Here is a 21,201-nt window from a genome sequence, read left to right as displayed (position 1 = left end):
TGGGGGGTTTGCATGCGTGTCCCAGACAAGATGGGCGCTGTTTTTTTTATTAAGCACTGCACAGGGAGGCTTAGACAAACAGTCAGCACTTAATATTGTATGCCCATTAACATTACTAAAATATGCATGCATAAACAATAAACTGCTGAGGTAGGCTGGGTTGGAGAGATAGCACTACAAAAAAAAAAAAGAGAGAGAGAGAGAAAGAAAAATTATTGCTCGTTATAGCGTACAATCCAAAATTCATGCAGGATATGAATAAGTCATTGCTAAACCGACTTGAATTGATTCCACAACAGACACAACAAACAAACCTGTATTTCACAATGAAATTACCCGCAGCGCCACCAAAACAAACAGCCTCTCAACTCATGATTAGCTGCTACCACACGGGTAAATATACTGGGACAGCTGGGACAGGTTTCAGCCCATGTTCAGATTGTTCTGCTATTAATAAGAATGTCAAACACAAACTGCAACTTAAATCATCACACTTGCTGCCTGAATAAGAGAGCTACACTTCGACTTAATGTGCTTTTGTAAAAAAAAAAAAAAAAAAAAAAAAAAAAAATTAAGCTTCTGAAGCAGACGGTCAAACTAGGCCTGCACACGGACAGAGTGATGGACAGACTGATTAGCTGGAGCTCTCCATGTCTTTTTTCCTTTTTTTTTTAAAGTCAATAAAGCCAAAGTCATTCAACTTCTAAAAGTTTAGCGCCAGATAACACTGCACCTATCTCAAAGAGAAAGCCCCACAAAGCTTATAAATGACTTTTATCTAAACAAGTCCTGTTCAAAAGGTGCAAATCAGTACTGTAACCTACATCTTTCAGATAATCTTCTAATGCAGCTTTTTCTATATCGCCCCTCTTGTGCTCACACAGAAACAAAAGGAAGCTAAGCCTCTACTTTTAAAGTACAGACATCTAAAAAGTAGGAAAAGCAAAATAAATAAATAATTAAATAAATAATAAAAGAGAGTAGGGGTACTAGCAGTTCCCAGTGTGCCTCACCCACCCAGTGGCGCATAAGTGAATCACGGGTGGGGTGACCCTCCTCCCTTGTCATCATGCTACCAATCTTGAGGTCAAAGCATTTCTTGCTAGGCTTTTAGGCACGCTCCGAGCGCACACACTGCTTGACACAAGATTTTGAGGATGAGGACAGAAGTCAGGAGGAGGGAGAGAGGGAGGAAACCAAAACAATGAGCCGAGTGGGAGAAGATAAAGTGTTGAACACAAAAACACAGCCGACAGCAAATGAGCCTTTCTGCTGAAAGATTTGGTAATTATACAGCTGTATCTCTGTAGTTCTTTACAAAATCTGAACGAGCATGACTTTTTTTAAAGAATCTGTATCTAATTTTCAAAAATTATGTTCCATTATACAAATACTGAATATATACCCCAGTGCAGTTCTGGAAAACCAATGAAAATCAACACAAACATTCCCATATAGGACTCATCTCCACATACACTTTGAATAATTAATTGAATTCTCAAGCTTCCTTTGAAATAGTGTCTTTTTTATTGAACAATCATTATGCTACAATTGGTAATTAGCTTAACAACTGCAACATTTTTTAAAGACCTCAATGTTCTGCTTGTCATTGTCATGTCAATCAGTGGTAAACCATTCTGCCTTGTAAGTATTGTTCAAAAATAATACGTCAAATAACTGACTATAACTGTGACTTCCAAGTACTTCAAAGGTCATATTCTGCCCACACGTTTTGCATGTACTGAATTTTTAGAGAAACAAGCCACAGTGATTAGCACTTTGGTAAATATGGCGGCTTCACCACAGGTTTGAACAATCTGGCTGAGGTGAACTACAGAGAGGTTGGACAAGTAGGGAGAGCTGTATGTAAGAGCCATATTCATCATGCTGCTGTATACAATATAAGAACAGTGACTTGACTGCTCTCTGTGCTCCATCAACACCGTCCTTAACACTACTTAAACCGCATAAGCACACAGATACATTAAAATGAACAAAGAGACACACATACGCAAACATTTGGGACTTGATGCACGTATCATCAAAGCAGAAACACACCAACACATCCAAACACAATGAGTGTGAGTGAGTGGGCGTAACAGTGAGTCACTCTGTGGTATAGACGTATCTCCCCACTCGTGTTTACACTAGGTTTGTCCTACTGCACATGAAAGGAAATGGAGAAAGAAAGCCAAAAAAAAGGAAAGAGAAAGGAGAGAGGAAAATAGAGAGAAGAAAAAGCTGACTCCAGCTCCCAAGCTCAAAATAACACACTGGGGAGGAGAGGAACCAAAATCAAACAAAGAAAAAAAACAAAAAACAAAGAAAAAAAAACAAGTGAGGAACTCTGTATCCTATTTTTTGCTGCAAACAGACGCCATTGGTCAACTAATCTGTCAGTCTGAGCACAATTAGCATAGTCATCAGAGAGGACAGGGGGAGATGTGGCATTAGGACACTAAAGCGAACCACTGAAGATGGGAGGAGGAGAAGGACTTGGCAGGAACTGTCACAGTTCATCAGTGCACTGGTACATCGCATCTGGTCTCCATACTCCAATAAAGTACACACAACCTGACACACAAACATAAATGGCATTGTTCCTGAATACCAAGTTCAACAGGGCACATACACATCCAGACAGACAAAGATAATAATGACAACTGGCACGACACAATCCCTGCAGACCTCTACAGAACACAACACGCATACAGTGTATGAACGACAAAAACAAGTACAGCCCTGTGCAATATCACTTAAATGCCAAATGATTCAAACCGTATCACCTCTTAATAACTGTATTATTTCTAAGTTGTTGCAGATTTCGTCTTATGAGAAATCAAAACAAACATTTCAGAATGACTACAGTGAAAATACAGGTCGCAAAGTAGTAAGTGAATGCAACTAAAGTGTATCTGTGAAACACAATTTCCCATCATGCCATCTGCATGGACATGGTTATATACTAACCTTTGAATATTCTCACTTATCAACCAGTGGGAAAAGAGTGAGTACCTCTAAATAGAGAGTAGTGACCACTCTCCTAAAATGACCAGCAGAAAAATGCCTGCACAATCTAGCTCCAAAAGATCTTTTGCACTCGAAGGTGCAAATGTCTTTCGACGACATCAACAGTAAAATAAGATTTTACTAAAGAACATGAAAAGAAGCCGATAACAATTGGGAGCATGACTTTTATCATAGTCTGATCTGAACATGGAGAGCATGGAGATGGGATCGTGATGACAAGGGGCTGCAGAAGTGCAAAAGGTGCTAGGGAATTTACATTTAAAAATGGCAGGATGAATGCCTGTGGATATAGTGGAAAACTGGGTGATGAGATGACTCTCAGTCTCCAGAAGCTTGGCTAAAGAGAAATATTCCAGCATAATAACGATCCAAAGCACACTGCCAAAATCACACAAGAGTTCCTAAGGAAGAAAAATGTGCAAACTCTGGCCGGGCCAAGCACGCTGCGTGACTTGAATCTAATAGCAAATCTCTTCAAGAAATTTTTAGTTTGGTAATATGGGATGACATGGTAAGTACTTACGAAGAAAAACAACATCAAAGTAATGAAAAGCAAGTTAAATTTAAAGCATGTTCACTCACAATGAGTTGTTCTGCCAGGTAAATATAGGCCATTGTCACGATTTGAGAACGACTGTAATAAATCTCAAGAACCTATAAGCAAATATCCTACTCGTCGGGTTAGATACAATATCATGTCAACATTACATAGTAATGAATAATGTGACATTTAAGTTACAATGTATGGGTGTAACTGCTGAGTTTGTTTCCTTGAAGCTTGCAGACTGCAGTACTAACACAGCCATATATATCACTTCTTATTATAATCAGTTTGCAGACACTCTGACGCCAATTTCCAAGATGTTTCCTGACATAGGCTAATGCAGCTTAACCAAGCATGTCTGTTTGTGTGTGTGTTTTGAAGCTGCACCTCAAACTGTGGCAATGTCTTTATGACTGCCTGCTGCACTGTAAGCAACAAGACAGTTCACTGGTGATGTTAGCCAACATGATGTCAGTGTGCGTACACCTGACTGAGGCATACCTGCCCTGACCTCTCCCTCTACAAATCTAAAGCTAAGAATCACCTCCACAGGTAAAAAGTTGGCAGAATTAGGCTTTTTCAGTGTGGATCCATCCTCCTGGCAACTTTTAGCTATGAAAGCTGCAGTCAGCTTCTTTATAAGATGAATACAGATGAGCACCGGTATTCTGAGGTGTCAAACAATATTTTTTTTGGCTTTCTAAATCATTCAAGCAACAGTAATGAATGTAAAATTACAATGTCCAGAATGGCTTCTAATAACTGAAGGGGAACTGCTACATCTGCGTCTGTAAAGGTGTGTGGACAGGGCATGAAATTAAGTTCTCCTGCTCACTTAAGATAACAGCTTACTTGCCTAATTTAGTGGTCAGACACAGGGGGCAGTTTGCAAATGAGACAGGACATAAAATTCCCTATTGCATGCACAGGCATTTTTTTTTCTTACTTGCTATAGTCTACCTTAAAGTCAAAGGACTCATCAAAGTCTCTGCAAACCTATCAAAACTCCGTATTGCTGCCATAGCGACAACATTCAAAGCTAAGTCAACAGCATTAGAGACATGCAGGCAGCTCTTTAGCTCACAGACAGAAATAACAAGCTAACAAATGACACCAGCAGCAGCACCACCAACAACCCTCATTTAAAACTAAAACTTAGCAGCAGTTTACATGCAACAACATCAAAACTGAGAATATGGTCCGACAGTTCCACATAGAGGGCTTTGTGTGTGACAAAACAACTCTGACATATACAATTCAATAAAAAAATCTCCATGTTTTTAACACGGAAAGGAATTTTTAGGTAGTTCTTTCTTTATTGTTTAGATTAGGAAGACTTATACTTCTAAGTTTAATTGGAATAATTATGTTATTATATAATCCCTCTATAAACAACAGGAAACAATGATGTAAAGGGTAATAACAAGTACTCTGAGCTAGTACATTATACTCAGTCAAATTTTATCCAGCCTGCTACAAATTTCACTCTAGTAGCTCAGTGAGGCAAGACCCAAACCAAACAAATTTTGATGAATATGGGTATTTGCACAATAATCTGACACACGACCACACAATTAAACATGCATGAAGTGCGATAAAAGCAATACAGCACTGTGCCGATGTAACACCAATACAATGCACACAAACATTCACATCTGGGCTCACTCTCCCAGGCTCCCTGTAACATACGACAGTGTAATGAAGCACAAAACACATACTGTTGAAGCATCTGGTGCAGGCAAAAAAAAAAAAAAAAAAGAGAAAAGAAAAAAGAGCGACAGACAAGAGTAAAGAGAGACACTGAGAAAAGTTAGGAGCAAATGTCATGTAATGCAGGAAAGGAGAGAAGAGGAGAGAGACAAAATGGAGAAGCTTTTGCCCACAAGCTTGTTACAACCACAGATAACTAAGGAGAATAAATACACACGAAGGGCGACGGCACAGGTCAACAATCTGACCACACTGAGCACACCCGGAGGGAAAGGACAGCAGAAAGTGACTGTGGAGAAGAGGGAGAAGAGAGCAGAAGGAAGACGGGAGGGAGGGAAGACACAAAGTACTAGTGTCTTAATGATGGGAGGCACCAACAATGCCAGGGGAGAGAGAGAGCGATGCGAGAATAGGACGAGGACAGAGAGTAAAAAACAAACTTAGAAGACAATAAAAAGGGAAAAGACAGGAAAGCGCACCCCATAAAACAGACAGAATGCACAAAGAGGGAGTCAATAAAAACCAAAACAACCAAAACAGAAGAAAAACGAAAGAAGGGTTATTGCAGATAGTCTGTAAGCTGACTTTTACAACCGCGGCCTAGACAAAAGCATCACACCCCTTTTGCCTCGTACCTTTAGAGGAGGAAAATGTAATACCAGCTTATATAAAAGGATATGACACGAAACAGCGTGCTTACTGAAAGCACGATGGTCAAACATCCCTGGGTGTGGAAAAAGGTTTTTATTTCAAATATGCACCTCTGCCACACCGCTGTTACGACACTAAAATCTTATAAACGGGAGGGATAGTTTCAGGTATCTCTATATTTAGAAAATGAAAATAATTCAAGGAACCAACACACCTGTGACAAGTAAGCGCAGTCAAAAAAAAATTGCTTTGATTGGTTCTTTCTCAAAAATAAATGTACGTCAGTCAACTGACATCTGGAAATATAAGTAATGCATGTTTTTGTTGTACAGTAATGCAAAAGATTTCATCTCCAACACTAATTTCCCTGATGAGTGCTCAGGAGGTAAGGAATGAGAGACATCGAGCACAACAGACTCCGGGTCATTGCAGTCTTTGTTTTGTTTCGTCTTTTAAGGACACCATATATTGTATCAATTAGTATTTTTCCCAGGTGTCAATAAGTATATGTGTGTAAGCATGTACTTGTGTGTTTTCAGTCTTGAAGTGATTCTGAGGAAAGCAAGTGTGGAAGGGGAAAAAGAAAAAAAAAAAAAATCGATCTGCCTCACTCTCTGCAGTGCTGCAACCACTGGGTGTGTACTACTGTTTCACTGTATCTGCTTATGCCCCAACTGCAGGGGCGCCACCAAGTGGTCAGACTTAAATCCGCAGTCTTTTGGAAAGAATTTAAACTGATGTGCAAGGAAAGAAGAGAGGCCACGAGAACACAGAGAGGTGGACAGATATTTATAATTGTGCAGCTTTTGTTTAAGTAACTAAGCTTAGGTGGAAAATACCTTGACACCAGATGCTGGCTGACCACAAAGCTCTCACTCATCCAACTACATTCACTCACTCCTTCAATTTCAAGTAGCCCCTCATTACAGGCAAAGCTGTGCAAACATTTAAAAGCAGATAGCTTTTTTTGTACCTCTCCCTCATTCCTTGGGGGCCGAATGCTGGACAGGTGGATGGTCTTGTATTCGCCAGAGTTGAGCTTGACCACCATGGCGTCAGCATTGACCACCTGCATCACCTACAAGGAACAGAAGAACAGAGGAGCGGGAACGGTTAAAATAAAAACAGCCCAAAAAATAAATAAATAAATACACTTTGGGAATGTGATGAGGTGAGCATACAGCACAAAAATAAGAACATGAAACTCAATTAGAAATCAATTTAAGGGTCCAAAAACTTAAATCCTTGGGGTAATTACAAACCCACGTGCAGGGCAGTGGGGGTGCTGGAGTAAGAAAAAGAATGGCATTGCATTTTGTTGAGTGAGTAAGCAGATGGACTGACAGAAAGATGGGAAGTGAAGGAGCAGGTAAAGGATAAATGGAGAGGAAGAGATCTGTTCAAAGGCAGAAAGAGAGTGACAGAGCACACTGTGTGCTGTCATGAGCAGGAGGCAACAAGAGTGAGGTAAGAAAGAGCGATCCTTGAGTGAATGAGTAAGTTAGCAAGCTAAGGCATCCCAGTAGGCCAGCTAGGTTTGGAGGACAGGGCGAGGACGTTCTGCTATCTGGGGGATTGACAGCAGGCAAGGAGGGAGGGTAGAGGAGGGAGACAAGAGTGTGTGAGGGAAAAAAAGCTTTAAAACGCAAACATCGTGTTTAAGATAGACTGGCAGAGCATTACACAGTTGTCTACTCGACTACTGGCTGGCAGCATTTTGTTCTGGAGACCTTTAGAAGTGTAACTAAACACACAGACTAATTTATGTCTGGCATTTAAATGTTATTTCTCTCTGTTCCAATGGGAATTTAGAGAAGTACAGTTCAGAAGTATGTGTGGATGTTCAAAAGTGATAGCTTAGAACTACAGCATTTCTTCCCAATGACAGAACATCACAAAAGCACTCAGAACTTCAGAGGGAAATCTGAAATCTACTGACATAGATGATAAATTATGAATCTCGGAGAAATGTGTACTCATGTCAAGTCATTAAAAATGAAGGGTGAAGCAAATATTTCTAACACAGCACAGTCTATATATGTGGCGTCCAATGTGCTCACTTTACTTGGAAGACAGATTGAGGGTATAATGTGATTTAGACGGAGAAGGCATCCAAACCCAGAGCCTTTAAGTAGGCCACTTGCAACAGACTGAGAAATCAATCGCCCTACACATGTAGCCACCCACACATGCATTAAATGGCCTCATCATCACTCAAAGTGGAGTTCATATGTAGGCCGGGCACAAAAGTCCTCAAAATGAGAGATGCAGGTCTGAGCGATGTATCAACCACAATTTGGACTGCGTGGGTGTTTGTGTGGCTGCAGCTGTGGTAGAAAAACAAAACAACCAAAAATTGAGAAAAAGTTGAAACTTTGTGTCGATACTGCAGACACAAATCCAGGTATATTAGGCTCATTGGGAGATTCATTATTCCATGAAAACAAATCAGACTGCCGTTGCATTTTGCCACCAGAGAACAGAAATTAGACCAGCCCACATGCTAAATAGGCTGCCTGCAAAAGCAGCCAAAATACATCATACACTAATCACTGAGCTGAGTGGGAGAGATACAGAGACTTAGGGAGCAGGAGGGAGAGAGACGGAGAAGGGGAGAGGTGTAATGAGTAAGTGCGAGGGGACGCGTGCGTGCACATAGACGCGCGCACACATACCAGCCTACACGCATTCACACTGTAACAAGGTCATTTTGTGGCCTGCCCAAGTAAATAAAGTGCAAGAGAGAGAACGTGGCAGGAGCAGAATAAAAATGGCTCAGCATTTACTGGCTAATTATCAGCTGGAGGAGGCGAGAGGAGTGAGGCGAAGGAGGACAGATCAACACGCACCAAGATAGACGAACAGAAAGCTGGAGCGAGCCAGGGAGATAGAGTGTAATCTCACAGCAAATATCACAGGAACAGAGACAGAGGAAAAGATGGAGAATGGATCGAAAAATAGAGCAAAAACTCTTTGGAAAGTTAGCTGCCACGAGGGTTGAGCGAGCAGGCAGAAGAGACAAACAGGCTGGCAGCATGACTCACTGGTCTATTCTGCTACTCGAAATGTGGGGATCTACTGCCACCCTCTGCCTAATAATGACATGACATCTGCAGTGGTCAAGATCAGTCGTAGTGCAAGGTGAATCTTGGCTACCATCGGGGAAAGTGCTGTTGACTCTCACATTTATTCAGTTGGTTTTAACCACACGGCCACGTGTGGACTTAGCCAGGACTTGGTCATTACTCGCGTCACATCGCCTTCCGCAAAAGCAACACCAATGTAGCGTGTTTCATATGGACACCAGTGGATTTGATGCGATCCACATGCCATGGCATAACATACAGATTTAAATGCCATCAAAGCTGCATATAGGCACCAGCATATCATATGGGTATGATAAGCACTTAATTTGCACAATGCTGTTAAACAAAAACACTTCAGAGGGACTCTAGCCTGAAGAACTTTAAAATTTTATTTTTTACTTTACTGCTGCTCAACTCCAGAGTTTAACCTGCAACCCTTTCTCTCCAAATGTGTCGTTTTGTTTCATTTTGTTATTTTAAGAAGCTGTCAGACATTAAGCCCAGTTTGTCTGACTTGGTTTAAAAGCAGTGCACATGTTACCTTTCTGTCTTAAACACAGGATTAAGCCATACTCACTCATTGTATTTCGCACCTATGCCTTGTTACATTTACAGCACACCCATAAGCCTTTTTACTCTTACCACTGATCAGAAAATCTTTATGCATCTACTAAAACTCCCAGCTGGAGAGCAGTGAATCCAGATACCTTATACATATGCGATTCTTATGGATTTGGATGAGCTCATCACCAGCAGTGTTCCTGACAAGCCGGTGATGAGCTTGGCAAAGGGCTTTACAGTACGTCACCCTTTGTCTATCACCTTGTAAGTCAGTGGTTACCTGGGGGAGAAAGGGGGTACTATTGGGACATGGCCTACATTCCTATTCTTTAGTCCCAGCAGACGAGGGGGAGAAAGAGTCGAGACAGTCAAAAAGGAAGATGCGTCAGCAGGATTGACTTGTGGGGACTGGACCCGCTGTGTCTCTCCACTCTATCCATCACTCAGGTAATAAGAAGTGAAAAGTAGAGTGGATGAGGAGAGGGGAGGAGTGTGTGATGATGGGATTGATGGATAAATGTGTCCTTGTGAGAGTGGCTGCACTGCAGCATTAGGTGCCGACAAAAGTAACAGGGACGAGTGCAGAAGGGCAGTGACAGGCCTGAGTAACTTTAGCCTGTCCGGTATGTACTTAGCTTTAAAGCAGTTCAACTAACTGCAGGGTCAACGAGACACTTTCCATCACATCAATTTTTAAGGGAACATTTTTAGACTTGCGTGGTCCTCCTGCCATTTCAAAGGCTTATCACTCACTGGAATTACTTTGCAAGCTATAACAGACAGCATTTAAGTTATAGAAAGCAGTTGCACTTTAAAGGAGATCACCCAGACGAGTCACAACATCCACAAAGTACGATATCTAAGCTAATCCCTAAATAAACTGGCTAACGTAGCAGCAGCTGACACCGAGCAAGCTTAAGCTGCAAGGTAAGTAAAGGACAAAGAAACATCCTGAGAAAAAATTCAAAAGTGCATCAAAGTTTAACTGGGGGCAGTGCACTGCAGAAGGCCAAAAAAAGAAAATAAAAATAAAAATGACTGACTATTCATGTCCTTTTCATCCTATACACATCCACACAAACCTACACGTTCACTGTCTTCTTTAACTCTCTACCTCTCACTTTTTTTATATTCTTTGTGCCTGCTTTTCATACACTCCCCTGAGCTCACCACCAAATGTTCCCTCACTTGCACACTGCCCACATTCAACCCTCTTTTACTGAGGGGGTTCAGAGAGATCTAAACGCAGCTCACACCGATAATATAAATGTTTTATCCTCTCTCGATCCTCTTCCCTCTGACTCAGGAAAAAAAATATACATGCACATAGTTTTCTTTTCGTGCCTTCTATATGCTTGTGCAGTTTATCAAATTCATTCTGTAAGCAGATTGCCAAAGCAACACCTTTTATGTAACCCTTAGGCCAGCTATGAATTTTTCAGGGTCTTAAAAGTTTGGGGTCTGGAGGGAGCAAATGCAGACAAAAGACAAACTTTCAAAAGGCTCAACTTTTTTCTTTTTATTAAGCGTTTCCAGAGAGAAAAATATATATATTTACTAAGGGGAAGGTATGGGGGCAACTAGTCAAAATGCTCAGAGGGGGCCACATTTAAAGCTGACGTTTTAAGGCTAGAGTTGCTTTACTGCATTAAAGTGCCCTGTAATATGTTATCTCATTGTGACAACGAGGTTAAGCTATATTACCAAATGTATCAAGGAGTCAATCTTATTTGGTTTGAACCGGTATGTGCTGACATTTAGGATGGACTGCACCCCCCACTGTACTTGATATTATGGATGTTTCTTTTCTCCCGAGGCCCTGGCCAATAACCTCCAAAGCTAATATCTCTAGTTGTTGGCTTTTGGGGTCGTTCTGTGCCGCTGCTACAGCACACGCCAGCAATTTGGCACTAATTTGCCTGGGGATCGCTTCAAGGTTGCTGTTAAGCATTCCTTGTACCTTTACTGAGGGGATTTTTTCTCCCTATATATTCATTGGGGGGTGTAAACGTGAAAGCAAGAAGTGTCAGGAAGAGATAATTCATTACAAGCATCAGAGTGCTCATGCTTTTGCTGCAATACCGAGAGAAAATTGGAAATGCAGCAGAAGGCATCAACTTGTGAATCCAAGTGAAGCTGCCTTTCTCGCTTCCTTATACAGCCAAATTCAAGTCTTACACATACTTAACAATGTCTTCATGTCATGCACAAAGATTTACACTCTATACATGCAAAATGATCCTCATAACAAGCCCCTTCTTAATAAGACTACAAATCACCACTTAAAGACCTCACCTTAGCTACAAATTGCCTGTCCTTCTGATCCAAGTTGGCTGTCGGCGCCACATAGTCTTTCCAGATCCGAACCTTGCGCTCTTTAGCAGATCTGCAAAGACAACAACAAATACAATTTAAAATAAAAATATAAAATACTCATCATTAGTCAGATATCAGGAGATATGATTTAATCAAGTGACTAGAAATATGCAGTTGGCTGGAAAACACTAAAAACAGCTGATTAAATAGAATTTGGCTTGTGTCAAAATCTATTTTCTGTTGCGTACCGTTCAGCAGCTCTGAGTTTTTCAGCTCCCTGTGTGTAAACAGCCATGGACCAGTCCACACAGCGTGCAAACCCTTCTTTCAGCAGGAGTTCTGTGATGTTACCATTCTGAGACAAAATCAAATGAGCACGGTCAAAAAAACCAAAAGGAACAAAACGAAAAGCCAAGAATGAACAATGTCACCACTAGGTACTGATTCCAGTGTTTTACCGGGTGAAGGATGGTGCCCAGTATGATCTGGTTGGGGCAGCTCTCCAGGATGATTTGAACGTCTCGCTGAAGAAGACGGGATTCCGTGAAGAATCTGGCCTCTGCTGCAAATGGCTCTGGTGTTTCTGTACCATCTGCTTCCCTCTTGAATGTGGGACACTGAGAGGAAGAGAAACGGAAAAAGAAATATAGATTACCCATGCACTAATCAGTGTATGTTTTCCAAGTATTTGTGCATTAAAATGTATAACTGATTAAATACACTTTGCAAGAAACTCTTTTCACTGTGCCTGCCGTCCTCTTAACTGTTATCACCTTGATGTGCATGTTATCTCTAATCTTCTCTGAAGCGTGGCAAAATACCAGACAAATATAAGCACCATGGGCGAGACAAGCAGACAAGTCTTTGAACAATGAGACGAAGAACACCTTGAAATGAATGAAATATCTTCAAGTGGGGGATGAAAAAGATTATTTATCTTAAGTGATCCATTGGCAAAGCTGGACTTGATGAAAGAGACTGATGGGCAAATGTGCAAGAACACCACTGCTAGAATAAACAGACTAAAGGAAGTGACAGAAAGAGGCATTACTTATGTAAAAAAAAATAAATAAATAAAAGAGGGTGGGGGTTTGGAAGGAACCGTCAAAAACCACGAAAAAAAATAGCTGTGTGGCTTTTATTTAACTACATGTTGTTACTTCAATATCCTAGCAAAAACTGCAGAGACTAAATTGTTTAAATTGCAAAAAAAAAATCAAATAAAACCACACTATGTAACATGTAATTGTATGTGCAGCAAATAATGGTGGTTACCTTAATACCAGACAGCATAACAGTGACCAGATAGTAGTCTGGGAGCAGCAAGGCACGAACAACACTTCCGTCCCGCACATGCTCGATGATGGCTAAAGGGAGAAAAGACAACATAATGTAAAATCATTCGAGGGAGGACAGATTGTGTGTCAAATTATGATGTGCTTAAAGACCTCAAGCTCTTAAAGTTAAACGTAACTGTTGTGGACTACACAAAACTAAATCACACAACTGCTGGCTTAGGAAAATGTCGAGTTTAAAAGACGGAAATATAGAAGTGAATTATTAGTGATCTAGGGTACAATCCAATTGCTTTCAGAAAGCTCACTGGGTGACTGTTATTGAACTCAAAACAGGAACCAGCCAAAAACAACGCAATGATTTAATGAACAGTGGGACTGAAAAGAGTTGTCCTCTGAGAGGAGAAAGTCACAGACTGAACTCCACATCAAAGTCACATTTCATCCAAAACCCACTACTCTAGATTTAAAGGAAGAACACTTCCTTCTTCGTGACATCAAAAGGCTGTGATCAGTTTGAGCTCACGTTGGTTAAAACGAACTGGAATACTTTTCACACCCTTAAAAGTAACATCATGTTCATAAACCGCTGCTTCAAATGATTTTGCAAAAAATATAATTAAAATGATATGATGACTTTGTGGAACCTTGGAGTCAAGTTTGACCAGCATATGTTCCCTGACACACACATTTACCAAATCACTAGAAATACCTTCTTTCATCTGTGCAATGCTGTCAAAATTAGGAACATCCTGTTTCGGAGGGACGCTGAAAAACGACTCTATCATTACTTATTTGCACTGCTGTAATTCCCAATCATCTGGTTGTCCTAAAAATCTTCAGTTGACTCAACATGCTGCACAAAAAGTACTAACAGGGAAAAGAAAAGGAGATCACATTTCTCCCATATTACCATCTCTTCTAATGTTAAATTGAGAACCGAATTTAAGAGCTTTGCTCCTCACAACTCAGCTATCACAAACCTAACCTTTGGAAACAGCTTCTCATGTGAGCTCAGGAGACAGACACACTAACCTTAAAACTTTTTTCTTTGATAAAAACTTGAAGTTAGGGGCTAGGTCAGGTGACTCTGAACAATCTAGAAAGAGCTGTAAGTTCAGGCTGCAGGGGGACGTCTCATGCACATCTCCTTCTTAGCTTTTTAAAAAAATTATGTGTTATGTATTATTTACCTTTTGTCTGAATTCTGTATGAATGAACTAAACCCTTTAAAAGACACTTTTAGCTCTCTGAGCCTGGGCCCAGGTTTGAGTCCCAGGCCCCAGGTTTGAGTCCCAGGGCCCAGGTTTGAGTCCCAGGTTTGAGTCCCACCCGTGGCCCTTTGCTGCATGTCTTGCTCTTTCCTCACCTTCCTGTCTATCTTCACTGTTTCACTATCCAACAATGGCAAAAATGCCAAAAAATAATTTTATAAAACACACTTTTGTTTAATTAATGTATGAAAAGCTAATGAACAGTCATGCAAATAATCAAGAATACAACACTGCTTGAAATAACAATAATAATAATAATAATAATAATAATAATAATAATAATAATAATAATAATGATGATGATGATGATGATGATGATGATGATGATAATAATAAAGTTACAGTTAAGCAGCTTTAATCCACTGTCTCTCATAGTGTGTTTTTTAATCCTCTTTATTTCGAGTATTTGTAAAAAATGAGAGCCTGCGTCTGCTCTTCCTTGTTAAAAGGAGTTCTTCTTCCCCACTGTCACCACATGTCACTTCATGGGGGACTGTCTGATCATTGGCGTCTTTACCTCACAATCTAAACTCCCTTGAGATCACTTTTGTTGTTGAACTGACACTACATGAATAAAGCACTTTGACTGTGGTCAGCTTGAATGCATGCTTCATAATTTCCCAGTACATACTTCTTTCATAATTCTTTGTGTGGGGGGGAAAAAAAAAAACAAGAAACCAATTTATATGCATTACAATAGACTTCAATGCAGGGGCATTTAATCTGGACAGGTTTTTAGGTAACTGTTAGAAAAGGAATTTCACACCTAAATAATCTTCTGCGATGGGCTCACTCAGTGTCTGAAAGGTTTCTCTCTATAGATGTGAACGTACAGGTGTTACATGCATGCCAATGGGAACAGGGAGTAGCATAAGCAGATGAGAGAAACTGGCATACCCATTTTTAAACAACTATTTTTTGTGTGTAGAATACTTCAAGTGGATTGCTGCCTCCAATTTTAAAATAGCCCTGAAATTCTCATAAATGGCAAGAATAAGAAATGAAAGAAAGAAAAAGTGCCCCTTGTTCATTTTTCTATTCAGCAGAAGGATGGTGAAATGAGCTTAACCACTGTTACCGGCAGTCTTCTCGAAATAGAGTGGCACATTACACCTCGAGTAGGTCGAGATGAGGGACCAAAGGAATGAGCTGGTGAAGAGCGAGACACTGTGTGCCTTTACATGCCATGAAGTGGATATTCAGGACAAAACATCCAAGCCCAGATCAACTGATTCCTGCTGCCTTGTAACGATATGATCTAACAGTCTTAATTTTGAATAAGATCTGTTTTTCTGAAGAATCTTACAGATCACAATATTAAAGAAAAAGAAACAGCACTGCCCAAACTTTCCTGCTCTAAGAAAGTTATTTAGTACAACTTCAACATATAGTGCTCATGAGGCCCATGACCCAAATAAACAAACAGAGGTTATGTATGTAATCTCTTTTTAAATTTTCATGTATTGTTTTTCTTCATAGGCCAAACATTCATTTTTCAAGAGTGAGGTACAACAAGTCCATCTAAAATTCCTTACCATTGATAGGTTTCTGGTGCAAAGAGTCGACAAAGTTGCGGGGATTCTCTATGGTGTACTTGATGTTGCGGATAGTCTGCGCGCCGCCACCCTCACTCCACAAACCCTTCTTAGAGGCCTTTGACTGGTCCTCCAAGTCACACAGTCTGGCCTGCTCTGGACTGAAAAAACAAAAACAAAAAATGAACACCCACAAAAAACACATTTCAAAATTTTGACCACTCTTAAAGTAATAAAAACTGTATGTTGCCAAATGTATATGCAAGAAATAACATCGCTAACTTTACTCTATATGAGTTTTGTGATGCAATTTTAAATATGTGGAAAACTATGCGAGAGATATTTTGCCTATTGACAAGCCCTCTATTCTATGAGAACTTGAATGCAGCCGCAGTGTGTGGGCTCATCACTGCAGGGGCAGTTGACTTTCTCTAATTTTAACAAACCGTGAGACCAAAACAAGAGACCAAAATGAAAAACTCCATGGCAACTATAAAAGATTCCCTTCAGTGAAGAAGCAATGCAGCATGAAACCTTGTCACTGCAGCGCTACTTTATATGTGGCTTCTCACCAGCCTTGAAATTTAAATGATTTCTGTTAAAGAACACAGGTGCGTTAAAGCTGTAACAGCTTGAGTTAAATATTATTATGTTACAAACAGCTACAAAGATTAGAAGGTCTTTGAGCACCATAAAACCGTTCTGACAACCACCACTGGCTCAGCTTGTTAACGAGCTGCAATTAATTTCACACTGGTTAGAGAGAGAGAGACGCATTGTATTTAACAAGCAGGAAAAGGTTTTGATTGTAGACTCGCTACCCTTGTTAAGTTCAACATGCTTCTCTTATGTCGGCTGCCGATTCAAAGCTCTATACCAGTAGGCAAAAAAATTTACCATAACAATAACTACAATTACAACAACTGACTTCTGTCATGTTGGCTTCATCGCAAATTCACAGAACTACAGCCCCAACTGGAGGGTTTTTATTCCCACACAACAAAACTGTCACAAGCTATGCAAAAGTGATTATTTTAAAAAAAAGAGAAAAAAAAAAATAGGACCGTATGTGCTGGCAATGGTTTTTCGCTTTGTTAAATTAAGTGCCGGTTCCAAAAAAACTGCACTCTTGTATTATTGGCAACCAGCTGATGACCAGATTACAACTGCTTAAAAATGTATCTGAGCATTTTGTGAAGCGACAATAACAGTGTTTAACAGCTCCTTCAAAAGCGGCCACGCAGCTGGCTACAAACGCCATAATTAATTCCATGCTGGCTTCCTAAATTGTGCAGCTTAATGCCATTTGAGAGGCCTCGCACAACTTTAATTATTCAGAACTTCAATTGGCCGGCGGGTTTTTGTTTTTCCAAGAAGCAAAGGCCGACCGACTGGGAGTTTCGGTCTGTGACAAGAGGTTTTTAAAAATAAACAGAGAAATTGAAAATTTTCACATCTTGCTTCACTTTGCAGAGCCAACAAAGTGGCTCGCATTTAAAATGCCACACACATAAGGACACACATATCCCCCATCTCCAGCTGTGTGCTCTTAATTGGGCTTTTGGCCACGCGCCCAAAATGCAGTCAAGTTCACTTTCCCCTCTACACTGATTTAGCTACAAACTTCAAATTGAATTGAAACAGTTTCTTGCTTACTGAGCAACAATGGTGAAACTTTTCTGTAAGAAGTCAATTTTGTTTAAGCTACTTAGTATTTAAGAACCAGACGGGAACAGAAACCTATAAAGATACAGAAAGAGAAACTAAGAATGCAATCAAGGAATGCAGACTGAAGAAAAATAATAAAGCCACTAAATAAAAGGAGAGCAACTCATAAGCAGAGATTGGTTAAGATATAGAAATAACTTCATGTGTGGAGGAAGACGATAGCAAACTTATCCATGTCTCCAAATAGACCGCTTTCTTTTTAGGTCAGCAACTCTTCCAACCAACACTACTTCAAATCAAAACAGATATTGACGGGTGAGAGAGCGAAATACTGAGCAAGACTGCTGGAGAAACAAGGGCCAAGGAGAAGCTTTCCAATTCCCTTATATTTGAACATGCTGTAGGCCAAATCTTTCATCTCCTCATGTCTCCCTTGTGCAACCCAAAATACCTTAAACAGATACAAAAATGCGGAACTTTAGTAAACGGTTCCCTCTAGTCTTTGTACAGTTCGAAGGGGTTGTAGTAAGTCATGCTCCCTGGTGTACTTGACTGGAAGGGTTCCACTCCCTGTGAACAGTGAGACCTAGAAGAAAAACAGCTTATCCCTCAGACAGTTACACCCCTCAACCAGTACTCCTCTGGCGCTCCAGTTAAAAAGAAGCAACGGGAGAAGGGGGGGGGGTTGCTCTGATGGGTGGGCTTTAAAAACCAATAAGTCAAGCTCCCCCCTCATCTTGTGGCTTTAATATTTCACAAGGAAAGTGCAACACACTGGAATCTAACCAATTTTCAGGGTCTAGCTTTTCTTTGTAAATGGATTACCCATTTACAAAGAAAAGCAGTCAGACATAGTGACAGAGACTAAGATGCAAAACTAAAAAGACAAGACTGATGACTGAACCCATTACAGTCCACTTATGTTTCAGCACTACAGACAGCATTTTCTATGACTGATCAAGTCAAAGCAAAAATCATTCAAATGATGAATCTGACAGCTTCGATATGAGAGTTGAACACATATTTCAATTCTAACTTCTAAAGGAGAAAAAGAAAGAAAAAAAATAGTCATAGTTTTCTTATAAATGGTGCTGGTAGCATTACAAAAATTGTCATTAAATACAGTACCATCCTAACGCGGTGTACTGCTGTGCACCAAATTTGTGAACAGGCTGAGCTGCAGCTTCAGTTTCTGAGCACATGTTTAACTGCACTGTCCAAAGCCATCATCATTATCATCAGCTCCATAATTATCACACCATAGTTTGTATGATCAATGTAGCCAGTCATGAAGAGCAATGATACTGGAGGTTAGTGCACTCGCAAAAAACTGAGGCCTCGAGTCCTTCCTGAATAATGGGTTCCCCCTTTGGCCAAATGATGCCAGCTTACACTTTAAGCATAATTTACATTAGTGCTTGTTCTAGGCCATTGCGCAGAATGCTTGAAATAGGTCATTAGTGGCAAAATAGTCACATCATCTCTGTTCATATTGGAAGATATAAATGTAGCAGCGTGAGTCAAATTGCTTGTAATGTGTGTAATGTGCAAATACTGCCACTGGGGGGGATATACAGCACTCTGTCCTATAGCTCTGCATGTGCAAGTGTATTTAGAGAATTACTGCGTAAGGGCAATGTGGCAGAAAAGAGTTTCAGAGGGACATTGATATAGCAGCAGGGTAATGCTGCCACCATCTGGGATACTTTGGCTCCATCTCAATTCTCTACAGTCTAACTAGTTGAGGACTTATGTATATCTCCCTACGGATTTTCCAGTTTTGTACTGCAATAAGCCTTAGCAAGAAGATTACCTCATGGTGCCAAAAATGATTTCCTCCCTGTTCCAAGTGCAAAGTGTTTAGAAGTAAATTTAACACTGACATCAAAATTACTTCAATAACACTGACTGGGCCGGCAATCTTTAAGTGGAACAAATCTACAATATCAGTTACATATATAATAACCCACTTATGGTTTGTTGTGCCAACATATGTGATTATGGCACCCTAGCACATAAAATACAACCAACTAAAATTGTACATAACATACACTCTATGCAGATGCCACCTGAAAGTTTCATGTATGCAAAAATGTTACTAGGTCTGACCTCATAGGATAGTCTATGCTACTTTTAAGTTACCAGGGTGCTCAGTCACTTTCAGCACAGCAAACATCTAAACCGCCTACAGTCGCATCAGCAGATAAAATGCACAAGACTGGGACTGAGCATGTCTCTCGTGCATCTTTGAGATGCCGATCGTCTTGGAGAACACCCTAAGTGGCAAACACATGTACACCCTAACGTTCTACCTCATCATTTAGATAAAAACATTCATCTCTGGTATGCTTCTGATTTCCCAGTCTTAGAGCGCTGTTGTATAAACATACACACTTTTGTCCTAATGTTTGAAAGTCTGTCTACTCTTTACTGGAGCCAGTGTTATATAATGCATGTTGCCACGGATAATTTGCATGTAAGCAATGAAGCTGAAAAGACTAAAAGTGACCCAGTCTGGATGACAATGCTGTCATGTTAGCAGACTGATGATGCCAGTAATGTTTCTCTCAGTTAATAAAACAAATGGCCACATTATTTTTAAAACATCCTCATTTTAGTTTCTAGTTCCTAGTTTTAGTCTCTGCACATAGATGACATCTTTATCTTATAAAGGATAAACGATATCTTATATCCATCCAGATCAAATTAGACCATGTCTTTGGAAAAAAAAAAAAAAAAAAAAAAAAAACACATTCATTAGAATTGTGAAATTACCAACTTGGATCAGGTCTAGACCTGCTCTTGATGTCATCTGGCTGGAGAAGATTCTGAGTAATTATTTACTTTTGCTTTCACTACCAAACTAAAGGTTTCATAGACGTAAAGGAGGGGTTAGACATGTCTAGTAGTCTTTGATACAACAATTATAATTAATTACCAGACAAAACAAGACAAAACAAGCCTCAATCAATATGAGCACAGAAGAAGGATGTATCAGGTACATTTCTATCTGGTCTTTCTGAACAGGCCAGCACTGCACCGACCTTGATAGACTCGAGGTACTCCTGCTACCATCACCCTGACATTCTAACCGTATCATGTCCTGAACATATGTTGTATAAACAAAACATTCTTGAAAGCAGTCGAAGAACTCATTGTGAGTGGATAGTTTTTTTTTTAATCTTGTTTCTGCAGGTGTGTCTTCCCTCACTCACTTACATACTGCACTTTTTAAACAATAACAGAGCAGTTTATTACTCATTATGGGTGATTACTTCTTCTGTCCCACGAGAAGTATTCACAAGTACTGTCCAATCATGTGTCAGCCATGCCCGTGATCTCAACTACATACTTACATACTTTTATACAGTTGCAATGCTATGGTGCCTTTTTTTTCTCAACATATTTAGACATAGACAGACAGAAGCTATACGCAAAAAAAGTATCCCAACTGGTGAAAAACTGTTTGAATTTCAAAAAAAAAAAAATCATAAAAAATTAAAGCGTTAAAACAAACATTAATACATAACA

At 40.0% G+C, this 21,201-nt stretch overlaps 1 protein-coding gene across 2 annotated transcripts in view; it reads right to left on the bottom strand.

Moving 5' to 3' along the window:
• Nucleotides 1–21,201, bottom strand: part of snd1 (staphylococcal nuclease and tudor domain containing 1) — a 182,258-nt gene that overhangs the window by 157,113 nt on the left and 3,944 nt on the right. For both annotated transcript variants that reach the window (XM_003444948.5, XM_013271202.3), the window contains exons 5-10: nucleotides 16,003–16,163; nucleotides 13,174–13,265; nucleotides 12,357–12,515; nucleotides 12,147–12,253; nucleotides 11,878–11,968; nucleotides 6,909–7,013 (exon numbers count right to left, since the gene is read on the bottom strand). In XM_003444948.5, coding sequence (XP_003444996.1) covers nucleotides 6,909–7,013; nucleotides 11,878–11,968; nucleotides 12,147–12,253; nucleotides 12,357–12,515; nucleotides 13,174–13,265; nucleotides 16,003–16,163 — 715 coding nt within the window. The remainder of the gene's footprint in view (nucleotides 1–6,908; nucleotides 7,014–11,877; nucleotides 11,969–12,146; nucleotides 12,254–12,356; nucleotides 12,516–13,173; nucleotides 13,266–16,002; nucleotides 16,164–21,201) is intronic.

The sequence above is a fragment of the Oreochromis niloticus genome, linkage group LG17, assembly GCF_001858045.2.
Source record: "Oreochromis niloticus isolate F11D_XX linkage group LG17, O_niloticus_UMD_NMBU, whole genome shotgun sequence".
In the NCBI taxonomy this organism is placed as follows: Eukaryota; Metazoa; Chordata; class Actinopteri; order Cichliformes; family Cichlidae; genus Oreochromis; species Oreochromis niloticus.
This window is presented reverse-complemented; position numbering and strand designations above follow the sequence as displayed.